This window comes from Phaethon lepturus, unplaced genomic scaffold, assembly GCF_000687285.1.
Source record: "Phaethon lepturus isolate BGI_N335 unplaced genomic scaffold, ASM68728v1 scaffold38102, whole genome shotgun sequence".
NCBI lineage: Eukaryota > Metazoa > Chordata > Aves > Phaethontiformes > Phaethontidae > Phaethon > Phaethon lepturus.
Window position 1 is genome coordinate 1 of NW_010521896.1, and position 13,829 is coordinate 13,829.

Consider the following 13,829-nt stretch of genomic DNA (forward strand, 5'->3'; position numbering starts at 1 on the left):
CCAGCACCCCTCGCCACGAGAGGGCTCCGCGCTGATCGTTGCTGATGACCGGGGGCACCTGCTCCCCACTGTGCCCCGCTCCCAGGTGAGCCAGATCCACGGGCACCCATGGGGGGAACAGAGGTGGCAGCTCCTGCCCCTCAGCTGGCACCTTGGGGCCCCAAACCCCTCACCAGGCCCCTCTTCTTCCCAGGCCTCCCCATGGGGCACATTTGTGGGGACCTGGGAGATGCCGCCGAGGATTCCCCCAGCCAGGCTGGACCTGACCTCCCGTTCAGCCGCTGCCGCTGCACGGCTCATTGACCACATCCGCCAACCCACTGCCCTGACCCACGCCTGCAACGGCCTCCGGACGGAGATCACTGGGAAGGTAGGTACCCCTCTCTGGGGGTCCAGGGACAGCACTCCAGCCCACGAGCAGATTTCAGTGGCATTTTGTACCACCCTTGGCCCGTACCAGGCTAGGGAAGGGCAAGAGATAGGAGAAGGCAGCAGAGGCAGGGCTGCACGTTGCAGCTCCCTCTGCCTCTTCCCTCTCTCCCAGGGGTTGTTTCAGACTCCTTCCTCCCATGTGCCCAGTTTGCACCTGCTGGTAGGTCCAACTGGATGCACTCGGCCTGGCAGTGCCCAGTGCTTGGGCCACCATCTCCCCTTGCTCTCAGGTTGGGACTCCCTTGGCCTTCACCCCAAATCTGGGCTCATCTCCCCGCTGCTGGCAGGGTGCCCGGGCCACTGCTGTGCCAGCAGGAGGCGCTCACAAGCCGCCGCTCTCCTCCTGGAGAAAAGCATCTGAGAATAGGGGCTGCCTTTATGTGCAGGGTTTCTGGGAGCCCCCAGCACCCCTTTTCCACTCCCTGCTTTTCCCTGGGGACCGCAGCAAGGGTGCCTTGTCCCCAGGCAGAGCAGCCCCTGCCCCAAGTGCTGCAGTGAGCCCAGCACAGAGCTCAACGCTGCAGTAAGCCCTTCCACTGCAGTGGGAGCTGGCCCAGACCCACCTGCCCCAGCATTTCTGCCCAGTCCGTTCTCCCTGCCTTCTCCCACTGCCCCCCATCCCCATCTTTGCTCCATGAGCATAGCATGCATCTCCCTCGCGCAGCCCCAAGAGCCTCAGTTGGACGTGCAAACCACCAAGGAGCTTTCCCAAAGGAGCAGTCGGACATCCAGTGAGGGGATCCAGCCCTCCAGGGACTTCCCTGGGGAGCCGCTGGAGTTGCCGCCTGGCCCTGGAGCAGCAGCCATGGCTGCGGCACTGCCCTCCCGTGAGCCCGGCTGCACAGAGGTCCAGCTGAAGGCAGATGTGTCCCCGCAGCCCCTGGCTGCGCACCAGCCTTGCTCCCAGCAGGCCAAGCACAGGGGACAAACCACGCGCTCCCAAGAGCCTGCTGTGACAGACCTCCGACGCAGGGACATCGGCTCCCCCAAAATCCCAGCCTCCATCCACCCCACTCCAAGGGAGGCCAGCCCTTGGCAAGCCACACTGCTGCAGGTCCCTGCTCCCAGCCGGGCAGGCTCCGTGGAGGCCAAGCCCTGGGGGGCAGATCCCCTGGGCTCAGGGCATTGCCTTGTGCAGGATGGGAAGAGGCTGGTCCCAGAGGAAGTGCCGCAAGCGTGAGAGCTGGGCGGCCATCTCGTGCTGGGCTCAAAGCTGGCTTTGGTCTCCTCCCTTTCCCCTCCTCGTCTCTCTCGGCCTCCTCCACAAACCATCCACCCCTTCAGACATGCATACAAACAAAACACTTTCCTACCCCCGAGGGTGAGAAAGGGGAACGTGTCAAAGAAGCCTGAGCGAGGCCGACGCTGGGACAGCACCACATGGCCTGTAATTGTGTTTTCATGGTACTTGGAAAAATACATGTTTAAAAAAAATAAATCCCCATGTTTTGTTTCAGTAGCTCAGGGCAGAGCCCCAGGCAGGTCGAGGCTCCACAGGTGTGCGTGGTGCTTCGGCGTCAGACATGCTGCTCTCTCCGGGTTGTATCTCAGCTCATCCCATTTAATAGCATCTCATATCGGAAATGGGACCAGCCGCAGGCCTGGAGCCACTCACGGCTCACCCAGCCTCTCCCTGCACCGAGCAGCAGAAACCTCACCATTGCAGGTTGGTTTCACCTATTCCTCGAGCGGTCTCTTCTGGGGGAAGAAAGGCATGTCTGGCTTCATTTCTCGTCTGCTCCAGCCACAGGGCAGTGCTGCCAGCCCCCTGCCACTGCTCACAGAAGGGAAATAAAGTCTGTGAAGCGCAGCTGAGAGATGCAGCAAAGTCTAACTTTGTTAGCAGCTGGCAAGCACTACAGAATAGCTCATTAGCAAGCAGAAGTGGCTTCCAAATAAAAGCCATTTCAGCAACTGCAGGAAGTAATTGGTTTAAAGCTAAAAGATACTCATTTTCACCCAGGAGAAGCTCTCTCCTGCTGGGGCATGCCGCTACACCGAATGGGATTCGGCTGTACATCTTCTCCCTCTGCCATGCTGACAGCAGACAGTTTTTCCTTCTTTGTGATTTCTCATCTCTGAGGCTGCACGTCCCCTCAGGGCTGCGATGCCTTCTGCTAATTAAAGGAGTGGCAGATTTGTTAGGTCCAGCAGGCAGGCAGAGGAGCTGAGCAAGTGGGAGGGACCAGGCTCCGATCGGTGGCAGAAGTAAAAGCAATTGCATGGAAACAATCCTGGCCAGCGTGAGGGATCCTGGAGCACTTTATTACACTGGCTCCCCTCCTGCCACTTCAGGTCTCCATAAAAGCCCGATGAGGAGAGCAAATGTTCCCCATAAAGCTGACATTTTGCTGGCTGATGATGTGAACAGGAAGGAGGATCCTTCCTGAAACAGAGACAAGACCCTCACTGGAACAGGAAAGCATGACAGAGCTCCTGCTGGGGAGCGTCCTCTTTGCAAAGCTTTGCTCCCAGTGGCAAGCGTTAAAAATTGTCCAATTTGAGCAAAAAGCTCCTGGACCTGGTGCAGGCCTTTGTACCAGCACAACCAACCACAGTCCAGGTAGGAAATCCCTTTCTGCCAGCCTGGGAGCGTTTCACAGACAAGTCAACCCTGCACCCACCAGCTCCAAAGGTCAGGCTCTACACCTGCCTCTAAACACTGCAAACAGTTTGTTTTTCCATCAGCCAGCTCCTTTGGGAAGTGGCAACTCCCTGGATCTCGGAGCAAAACACCCCTTTCCAGGCCGACTTTGCCTAAGCAAACAGTGTCAAGCACAGACAACAAACTCAGTGGCTCAGTGTGGAGGATCAAGGCTGCTTTATTGCAAAGGTGGACAAATGGCAAGTGCTGAAATGAGAGCTGGTGGCAACATGCTACCAGAAAACCACATCCCTCCCCTCGTGCGAGACACAGAATAACTTTCTAATAGGGGAAAATAAGACATTTACACTGGCAGGGGCTCCAGGGCCCCAAAGCTGGCTGAATCGCAACATTTTCAAGGATAAGGAGTCGGGACTGAACCTCTGCAGGTCTAAGCACTCCATCCCGGCTGGCTCATGCTGCCAGGCTCGGAAAGCGCAGGGTCCCGGTGCAGCACCCTGACGGCACCGATCACCCATTCCCTTCACGGGTGCTGGCGTTGGCAGCTCCGCCTGCTCTCCCTGCCCTGGCACGGGCTGCCTCAATGGAGATGCTTGTCCTGCGTTGGGCCTACACACGCACTAGCAGCCATCCCCGAGCCCACTCGGACCTGTGGGGACACAGATTCTGCATTGTCTCAAGCCTGGGGACAGAGCAGAGAAAAGAAACGCCCTGGAGTTTGCCTGGAAGAAGCTAGGCAGTTCTCTGCAAGTGACTGAATGTGCCAGAATCAGCTGTTGATTTGTGCCCAGCTTTCTGCGGCTGCTCCAGCGTGCAGCACAGCAGGAGACAGCCTGGCCTGTGCCCCTTGACAGGGGGTCAAGCACACGGCGCGTGCTAATGAAAAGCAACTCTGATCATCCACAAGATTCATGAGGAGGGCAAGTGCCACCTTCCCCAAATAGTTGTAGTTTACTCGGGAGTCTGTCCTCTCGCCTCCCTCCCCACACACGTCTTGAGGTGGGCCAGGACGGAGGAAATCTTCCAATAAAAAAAAAAAAAAAAAAAACCAAAAACGGGAGGCCGTCAACCAGGAGGCACCTTCACATTGCTGCAAGGCCAGCGGAGGAGAGCAGGGTCAAGACCAGGACCAGCACCCCAGACTGGTTGACCTGGGGGATCTTGAACCCCTTCCCCATGTCCCATGCCTGCAGGGAGAGAAGAGACACAGCAGGGTGAATTCAACAGGGCTGATGGGGGATGTGCTGGACACAGGCAGAAAGGCACGTCTTTTTGATAAAAGCTAGCAAGACCACTCTGAAAAACAGCCTCTGAACCATCAGGTACATAGCAGAGGGAGGGCTGCAAGTGTTCATCACTGCAGGTAATGGGCAGGGGTCTCCCTGGGTGCAGGCACATGTGTGCTGTGCCAGAGGAAGTTTATTCCCCACCAAGCCCCCCATCTATTGGAAAAGCTGCCTGTGAGCTCTCCTGAATCCCCAGCAGCCGCAGCACACCAGGTTCACTTCAAAAGCAGCAGCTGCTCTCCGCTTGCTTCTCTCCTGCTGACAGAAATAGGTTATAAAGCACGGTGCAATCCGCAGATCTGAGGCAGCGCTAATATCCCTGGGGGCAGAGCAGAGTAGGTGGAGATGAGCCACAGCCCCCAGCACCTCTGCGTACATCCCTGGGGTACGGTGTGAGCCGTGGAGGCCAGGCTGAGCCCGTACGGCAAGGAGGGATGGTGGAATGGCACCGCGGAGCTGGGCGTCCTCAGTTCCCAGGTATCGCATATGGGTTTGCGCCTCTCACCTGACTTTGGCCAAGCAAAAGCAGGGTGGCTGAGGGCAGCCTGGGGAGCACACACCTCCTCCCAGCCTGCCAGCAAGCCCCTGGGGCTCAAAGCAGAGAAGCACCTGGGGCAAAGGCACTAAACTGAACCTGCTCCCTGTTGACTCTCCTTCTGTCATCAATGGGCTGTGCTGCAGAGCGCAGCGGGGGGCCAACGCTGCTGGTTTCCTTCTCAGACAATTTAATTGGCATCCTAATATATATGTGCAGTCAGAGACTTCAGCACACATTTGACTCACGATGCTCTGAACAAGCAGCCGGTTATGACTGCTCCATTTGCCCGACAGCACCTCCATGAGCAAGCAGGGCTCAGCCAGCTGCAGGCCCTGTGCTCTGAGACCTCGTCCAACGCTGAGTGCTTAAAAAGCAGGTAACGAGCACTAACAGCACTGCTAGCTGGCCACTGGCTGGCCCAAGGGCCCACAGAGGGGGCTCCTCTCACAGCACATGGCTGTTGTTCACCCCAACAGCTTGGCCAGGCACCTCCCAGCACTCTGACACAAGAACCTCATAATAGCTGCTCTCAGGTACAGGATGCAACATCCAACAGTGCTCAAGTCCCATGTTTCTGTGCTGGAAACACTGGAAGCTGTCATCGCCTGCAGCACGAGCCCACTTCTACAGCATGGCTTTGCACATGATGCTCCCCTGGCCCAGAGCAGAAGGATTGTGTCACGCTCCGGGCCAGCTGCCTTTGCAATTTGCTCCCATAAAAATCAAACCTATCTGGAGCTACAGAAAACACAAAATTGACTACAAAAAGCAGCACATCTTGTACTGTTCCCAGCAAGAAACTCTCAGCTCTCCGGCTCCCCCTCTTTTGTCAAACACAGGAAGCTCAGCTGAACAGAGATGCTTGTTTCACACTTCAGCACCGGGCAAACATAACAGGTTACTTTCTGTGCAGGCAGCGCTGCCTCCAATCCTCTGCCACATGTCTTCTGGGCTCATTAAATACTATAAAACACTTGAAAGATCACAGCACAACAGCTGCATGACGAGGGCGAGATAACAAGCAACAGGTGGCACTTCTGCAGGGCTCAAGCCTGCAGCTCTGGGGACACATCCTCCGGCTGTAACGCTGCTCCTGCCACCCCTCATCCATCTCCCGCAGCCAAGGAGAGGCAGGGGGATGCTTCAGCCAGATGTGCCGCCCAGTGAAGCACCAGCATAGTGATGCTCTTTTCAACTTAAATGTACCCAAAAATAGCACTGAGGTTCAGAAGCACTTGAGGTGACTAATTCCCATCTCCAAGGGCACCTTCCCAGATGCCGCATCTGGCACTCCCACAGTTGGCAGACACTTCCCTTCCTTTGCACCCCCCGAGCATGCGCACAGCCCCTCACAGGGGCTACTCACAAGGTGTCGGACTCCATTCCAGGTGTGGTAGGAGAAGGGAAAAGCCAGAGCAAACTTAGCAGAGTAGATGAGAGCAGGCCCCAGGCTGAGTGACTTCACCATGGCCAGGTAGTGGGGAAACTGTTCTGGGAGCAGCAGGGCAGCCAGACTGAAGAGGGAGACTCCTGAGAAAGACAAAGCCTGCAGGTCAAGCCAGCAGAAGCATTACCAGCCCCTCAATGCCTGCAAAGAGCCCCAGGCCACATCTCTGGTTTGGTGACACAGCCTGAACCACCATCAGCTCATGGCAGCCTACGGAGGGAGGAGGAGGAGGGAGAAGGGCTCTGCCTGTCTGGTGGCAGTGCCAGCTGCACTGTGACAATGTGCCCTGGGGTGCTGAGGACTCAAAGTGAGGCAGCAGCATCCTGAATCTGGGTCCTCCACCAGGGGCTGCATTACTCACTCATAGAACAGAGACCAAACTGCTGTGAGCTCATGCAATTGCAACCAAACCAGCCCAAATTCACGGTTAAAGGGACAATGAAGTTTGGAAATCTAAGGTGGCAGCTCTTCAACAAAGTCCACATCTCAGGACAGAAACCCCTCCGCTACCAGCCCCTGACACAGGCAGCAATCTAGCAAGGCTGCCATGGTGGGGACCAGCAAAGGAACCGGCAGACAAAGAGGCAGCCTGACACGCGTGGCTGCGCTAGCTGCAGGAGCTGCAGCAGCTTCTCCTCATATCTAGGCCAAGAGGGTGTCTCCAGATGGTGCTACCAAAAGAATGGGAACGATCGCAGCCAGCAGTCAGCTAAGTCGCGATTCACCCTCCGCTCAATAGTGCCTGATTACACTGCAGCACGCTAGCTTGAGCACCTCGGCTGAGGCCAGCGCTGGCAGCACAAGTCAACCAGCTGCTTCCGCGCTCAGTCACTTGTCTCCTCAATGGCCTTTGTGTTCGCCCAGCAAGAAGCGCAGGAAGTCAGAGGCTCCTGTAATTACAGGCCTTGATGGAGAGAGGAGTTGAACACTTCCCCCTCCTTCTCCTAGCTGCTGAGCTGTGGTCGGCAGAAGCAATGTTCCTTCGTGCTCCATCAGCCTGGGAAGGAGATGATTTCCCCACCAGCAGAGGCTGATGGATCAGAGCAGAAAAGCCACAGTGAAGCGGCCAACTTGACAGCAAGCTGGACAAGGATCGCAGCCCATGGGGCCAAGCACATCCCAAGCTCCTGGAGATAAAATCCCTAAGCGGGGTGGTGCCAGCGTGGCTGCTATGCAATGCCCTGGATTCACACATGGAGCAGGGCATGCAGCCACCCTGAAGGAGCCAGCTGGGCTCACAGGGTGCATGCAGGCAAAGTCACCTTGCCGTGCTCAGAGCCTCTGCTCTGCTGCAGAGGATGCATGTCGCTCTTTGCAAGGCAGAGCTGGGCACGAGCCGGCTGGCCTGGCAGGAGCAGAGCCTGGGGGCAGAGCCGAGCCCTCACCAGGGCTCTACCGTGTGGATGTGGGAGCAGGAGGGCGCATGGGTGCCCTTTTCTGAGAGCCCAACTCCCAAGTCCTCATGGGAGGCCAGACTGAGAAGCGCAGGCTGCAGCCTTTGCAGCTCCCTCTCAGTCTGCTTAGTGAAGAACACAAGTCCTCAGCCCTGCAAATCTCTTGAGCGCCTTCACTCTCTGCCCTTCTTGCAAACACCAACCCAGCTCCCTGCCCTCAACAGGGAACTACCAGAGAAGCACCTGCCTGCTGCCATGAGAGGGCATTAATGGAAATAAAACAGCCTTTCACAGTTAGACATCCTATCACTCAGTCAAACTATGCAAGTCAAATTGCTGGAGGGAGTTTTTTAGTTTTGATGCTGGCACCACCTTCTCCCCCACCAGGATCTCTAGGAAAGCAGCAGCCACTCCCAGGAAGCTGAAAAATCTACCTGTGCTAAGCCAAATGCTGAGTTCTGTCTGCCTGTCAGTCTTTCCCTCGCACAGGATCTCCTGTAAGGGTAAACCAGCAAAAAAGAGCCCCAGAAGAGAAGGGCTGAGAACGGGAGCAGCACATCAGCTTTTTCCAGGCTGGGGAAGGCCCCAAAGAAAGCTGCCAGGCCAGGCCAACTGCTGCAAAGGCTTTTACATAAAGGGGAGCATCGCTGCCTTTGCAGGACTGGAGGCACTCGCAGCACAAGAGGACCCAGGGACAGAGAAATGGGGGTGGGGAAATATTCAGGGGATGGAGAAAAGGAGAGGACAAAGCACAGGTTTCCCAGGAGAAAACCCATTGCTGAAGCTGGGGACAGAGGAGAGAAAACATCCACCTGGAGTCACGTCTCTGAGTCAGAGGGGTCTTCCCTCCCGCAGCCCCCATAAGCAGGTGGGAGGTGCACGCACCTAAGCTGAGCGCAACACCGGTGCCCCGGTGCGTGATGGACATCGCCATGGGCAGGGACCACCTGAAAAACAACCAACTGTGTCAGCAAAACAGGGTACAATACCAGGGAGGCCTCCAAGGCCGCGGGACAAAGCACAGCCCGTCTATTCCTAGACAGCTCCATGCTGCTGGGCGGGTACTTCAGCACTCAGAGTTATTCACGGAATCCAGCCAGAGCAAAAGGGGAGAGACAGGGGAATTTGCAGAGGCAGCTTGGGAATGGCAAATGCCACTGACACGGGTTTGGGAAGGGGAAGGGCGTCTGCTGAGAAAGCTTAAAGGGAGATGAAACAGGAGAAGACTGTAATGCTCCTGCAGTTGAGGAACAAAGGTGCAGGGTTTGGGCATCCAGGCTCACAGACAAATGAGAGAAACTGGAAAAGTGATGGATCCGGCCCCAAAGAAGCCGTCACCTTTCTGAGGAGGGAACCCGAGGCCCCCAAGTTGGCCTCCTGCCTCTACCCCTGAGGACTGCCAACTCCGCAGCGGGATGAGCCATTCTGCACAACCGCCCTCCACGAAGGCAGCTGCCTTTCAATAACACATCTGGAAACGCTGCCCTGCCCGAGCAAATTGAGGTGCAGCTCTGGGGGGACTGTACCCCTCTACAACAGCCTGTATAAAAACAGTGAATGTCATCAGCTCCAGAGGGGGAAGCTGTGATTCCCACACACAGCTCAGACTGTTCACAGTGCAATTCAGAGGGTTTCCTCATCCTCTGCCTGAAGCAACAGCGGGAACATGCACAGCCCTCCCACCCAAGGGTGCCTCCGGGGACGGGGCTGTCGGATGCCAGAGCCCAGAGGTGACCCAGTGTGAAGCTGTGGAGGTCAAGAGGCTCTTACTTGTAAATGGTGACATGAGGGGACAAGGGACGATTGGACTTGGTGTTCTTCTCCCAGAAGCGGGCCATCTCCTCCTTGGCTGTCGTTCCCATGGGGACAACACTGCAAAAGAAGAGTTGGGAGGTGCAGGGATACAGGCAGCATTTCACCCCCACCTGCTCCGCCTCGCAACTCTGCAGCAGCTTTCCATCTCACAGGACACAAGCTCCTGGCTGACCTTGTCTACAGCAGCACAAAGAATGGCTCCAGCTGTGCACGGACACGGGTGAGGAGAGGATTGCTGCCAGCTCTCCCGAGTGAATAATAATAATAATACGCAGGATGGGAAGCTGCTGCAGTGGAATCCACTCAGGCAGCAGAGCCGAGCCACCCCCCAGCACCACCCAAATCAGGGTATAGGATATCAGATAACACATTGTGTAATACTGATAACATGCAACCTGCTCTTTACTGCCACGGTAATTGCACACTGTACCAAATAAAGAGCTTGTAATTTAATGTTCCCAAGATTACACAGCAATTACACTTACAGCCCAATTTAGCAGAAAATAACTATTTCTCCCTAAGCCCGGCAGCACGAAGCACAGGAAAAAGAGGGATTCTGCAGCTCCCAGCCCTCCTCAGGTGCAAAGCTCTCACACAGAGTGGCACAGAGGGGTGACAGGGATACCACCGCCCCTGCGAGAGACCCAGGCTCACCTCAGCAGCCAGCCAGGCTCTCCCTTCATCCCCACCCACAAGCCCCAGCCCCTCTGTAAATAGGCTGTGCCCTTGTGGTGGCATACAGCAGTAAGTGCCCAGCCAACACATGGCATTGATTGACCAGAATTACTAAGCGCACGCATGCCTCAAAGCCTTAGACAGGATCCCTCGGGGAAGAATTTAATCCCGTTACTCTCAGACTCACTGTCGCACAGAAAGGCCAGGGCCAAGCCGAGCCAGCAGGCATCGCCGACTGACACATCTGCAAGAGAGAAGATAGAAAGGCTTTGTGAGTGCCAAAAAACCACCTGAAAATGCCAGTGATAGGGGACTGGGGAGGGGATTTACCACTTCGTATGGTACAATACGGTGGTTCGTATCTTAAAATCAATCTTAACACGAAAGGATCTGGGCTGTTCCTCCGAAAATCTTCTCACTCTTACATTGAGCTCTTAACTAGAATCTCTAGACTCTGCCCAGGGGTTCATTCTTTACAACACCCTGTAATTAGCCTGTTCAGCTGTAATACCTTGTTTGTAAGACAGACATAAACAGCACTTTAAGCTCACAGAGGATGCTGAGGCAGTCCATTTTTCACTCTCACTACAGCAATTATCGGGGCGGGCAGCGCACATCCCCAGAAAGGTGCATCTGCTACACTCGACAGAAAGGGCTGGTTCAGGCCACTGCTCCCCACGCGTCCAAAGATGAAGACATCAACCCCCCTTCCTCCAAACACTTGTTTTCATTACAGCGTTTTGCTGCTGCCATTCATTGAGCTCCAAGCACCAATGAGATGGGTGGTCACTGTCACAGCCCAGCGCACACAGTGTTTCACCCGAGCCGAGGCTCAGGACGGGAGGTAACAAGGGATTTTGTGGTGCCCGAAGGAGTGGGAGCTGCTCTCTGCAGAGCGATTGTAGTAACTGCGGCTCTGACATTCAAGGGCATCTCTCCAGGAACGGGGAGGAACAGGCGCCCAGCCCAGCACAGCTCGAGCGTTTGCAGATGTGGGCTGGAATCTGTGGCGCCTGCTCCTCTGCAGGACAAAGTGTAACAGGCAGCGCTGCCTTTCCTGACAACACAAGAACGAGGTGTGTAATAACGTTTGGCATGCTCTTCTGCAGCACAACGACAAACACTAATTAATCTTCCCAAACCCACAAGCATCTGTACCAGCATCTCCTGCTGTTTCAGTAACAGCGGTAGATAAACGAAGTTCTGCTGTTCTTCAGTTGTCCTACAGCCAGTCTCAAGGACATGGTAGGAAAAACATCTGGAGGTCAGCTCTCCACCAGGTGTAAATGCAAAACAAAAGTCATTATTATTAACCACTCCAAGTTCCTGTGTAAATGATCATTAGGATGTTTCCTTTCAAAATCCTCCCTCACGTTCAAAGGCTGGACTTGAAAGACAGCAGTTTTTTAGGAAGGTGTCCTGGTGTCTGTCCACCCCATGCTGCAGTGCAACATTTCCGATTGAAAGCCCTTCTTTGAACTGTCTCTAGCTTATCAACACCCTCGCTGAAGTGTGGCCTGACAGCTGGACCAAGAGCTTCATGAGGACACAGCAATGGCTGAGCCCAGCCAAACCTCCACCAAGCCCACATTCGCATCAGAGAGCAGCTGACAATGGATCCACAGAGAAAAGTCTCAGGAAACACGCAGGAGCACCCACTACCATGTGCAGCTCACACACTTCCCACACCAGAGGGTTCTGGTCTGTAACAAATGGTATTGCTACCTGACAACCCCCCAGCTTTCACCAGGAATTCTCATGTCTTACCCAGACGCAGAGAGTCCACTCCCTGCTTGTCCCCGAGTCTCCGCAGACCAGCATCGGTCGCCACCTCCCAGTTCCTGGGTAGGGGAGAGGAGGTGAACGATAAATGTCTACCCACAAACCATTAATGATTTATACACCTCGCTCATGCCCCCCTCAGTCCTCTTTTCCAGATTAAAAGGCACAACCTACTTCATCTCTCCCTTTACAGAAGCCACTCAACACCTCTTCTGGGGGCCAGGGGGTGGAAGAGGGAGGGCTGGCTCCGAATCACACACAATATTCAAAACAAGAATAAAATCCACAACATGTTTGCATTTTTTCAAAGCTAAACTCCCCAGCAAGAACTCCCCAACCTCTTGGTTCAATTTTAATATTTTTTTTAGATGCAAAGCATTAAATCTTGCTTCAGTGCAATGACTATTCCTTGCAAAACACAGCCCTCCAGCTAAGCAATCAAGGTCACTCTGTACCAAGGACCTGTCCTTTTCACTATTTATCATTCTCTAAGTTGTTGCATCTTCTCCGGGTCTTCCTCCATTAACTTGCATTTTCTTCCAGTTCACTGATAAACATGTTTTTTTAAAAAGAAGAATTAGCCCTAAAAAAGGATTCTCTGGACCCCTGCTGAGAGCTTCCCACGACACCTTAGTCAACTCCCGCTCTGCCCCGTGCCTGAGGAGGGTGCAAAGACTCAGGGGACCCCCAGACGGCGTTAATTATCGGGGACTTTACAGAGCACAGCCGCTCACGCAGGGCTGGAAAAGGACAAGTGTAAAGCAGCAGCTCAAATGAGACATCTATAAAGACCCAGCGGTGGAACAGCACTGGCTGCACACACCCCACCATACAGCTCCATTAGCTGAGGAGGAGAATTTTGGGAGTCACAGGGGACAGCTCTGGAGCAGCATCAGCTCAGTGTCACGTCGATAGACATCATTAACATTTATCCTGCAAGACAGGTCTATAAAAATCACTCAGATTTTGCCACAGAGGAAGCAAATGAGAAGTGATTATATATGCTTTTTCATCTGACAAGCAGAACCAGACATGAGATGAACTTATCAGGCGCAGGCTTCAAACCAGAGTGTGCAACTTCTCTCTTATTTTTCAAGCAGCAGCTGTGGGGCACCCTCCCAGCAGGTATCGAAGCCCCCCCACCTCTCCCGCTGCCAGCAGATCCTGGCTTTAAATAAACGCACACACACAACAAAGAGCTTTCCACAAAAGCATGATGGTTCCAACCGCCGCTAGAAAGAGAATAAATTAAGAGAATGAAATTCCAAACACTGTCTCCAGGCTGATATCAGAGAGAAGAACGTCAGAAACAGAGGCTGGGAGGGGGATGGTCACAGCCTCAAGGAGGCACAAAACTTTCCAGTGGGGGTGGTAGATGGGAAGAGGGGCCTTCAGGCCAAGCAAACATAACGGCCTTCCCCATTGCGGCTCAGCATGGCAGGAGATACTTGTGCATGGGCCCCCTGAGCTCCTATGAAGCCACTAGCACTCTGTCAGGTGGCCCCGTGAGGGGGGCGACACCCCTGCAGCACCAGCTGGGTGGTAACGTGGACATTTGCCCACTCAGTCAAGGCCACCAAGAGCCACAGGAGCGAGGGACGGGGACAGATTGCACGCAGGGAGCGGGAAGGAGCAGGGTTGCCCTCCTCGCAGCAATAAACCGCCAGCCTCACCCACAGCCGGGCTGATCTCGGCCCCGCAGAGCACCCAGGCGGCTGCCCCACAGCCCAAGGGGGTCAGGCTCCTGCTCTGCCCCGGCTCCGCACTTCACCATTCGCACCCCGAGGGCTGCCCCCGGCGGCTGGCTGCGGCGGAGGCACAGCGCGCTTCAGCCGCCCGAGAGGGCGATGCCTCA

At 55.1% G+C, this 13,829-nt stretch overlaps 2 protein-coding genes across 2 annotated transcripts; one reads left to right on the forward strand and one right to left on the reverse strand.

Moving 5' to 3' along the window:
* Positions 1–4: 4 nt before the first annotated feature.
* On the forward strand, positions 5–1,612 carry CFAP126 (cilia and flagella associated protein 126; the record flags this gene model as incomplete). Its single annotated transcript, XM_010281660.1, has 3 exons — positions 5–85; positions 194–370; positions 1,097–1,612. Coding segments are annotated over 3 exons (774 nt in total), but the record flags the coding sequence as incomplete, so codon positions are not given.
* Positions 1,613–4,119: 2,507 nt separating this feature from the next.
* SDHC (succinate dehydrogenase complex, subunit C, integral membrane protein, 15kDa) lies at positions 4,120–12,033 on the reverse strand (the record flags this gene model as incomplete). The annotated part of the gene is made up of 7 exons (XM_010281661.1): positions 4,120–4,224; positions 6,228–6,391; positions 8,588–8,649; positions 9,473–9,574; positions 9,628–9,694; positions 10,368–10,436; positions 11,960–12,033. Coding segments are annotated over 7 exons (643 nt in total), but the record flags the coding sequence as incomplete, so codon positions are not given.
* Between the last annotated feature and the right edge of the window lie 1,796 nt (positions 12,034–13,829).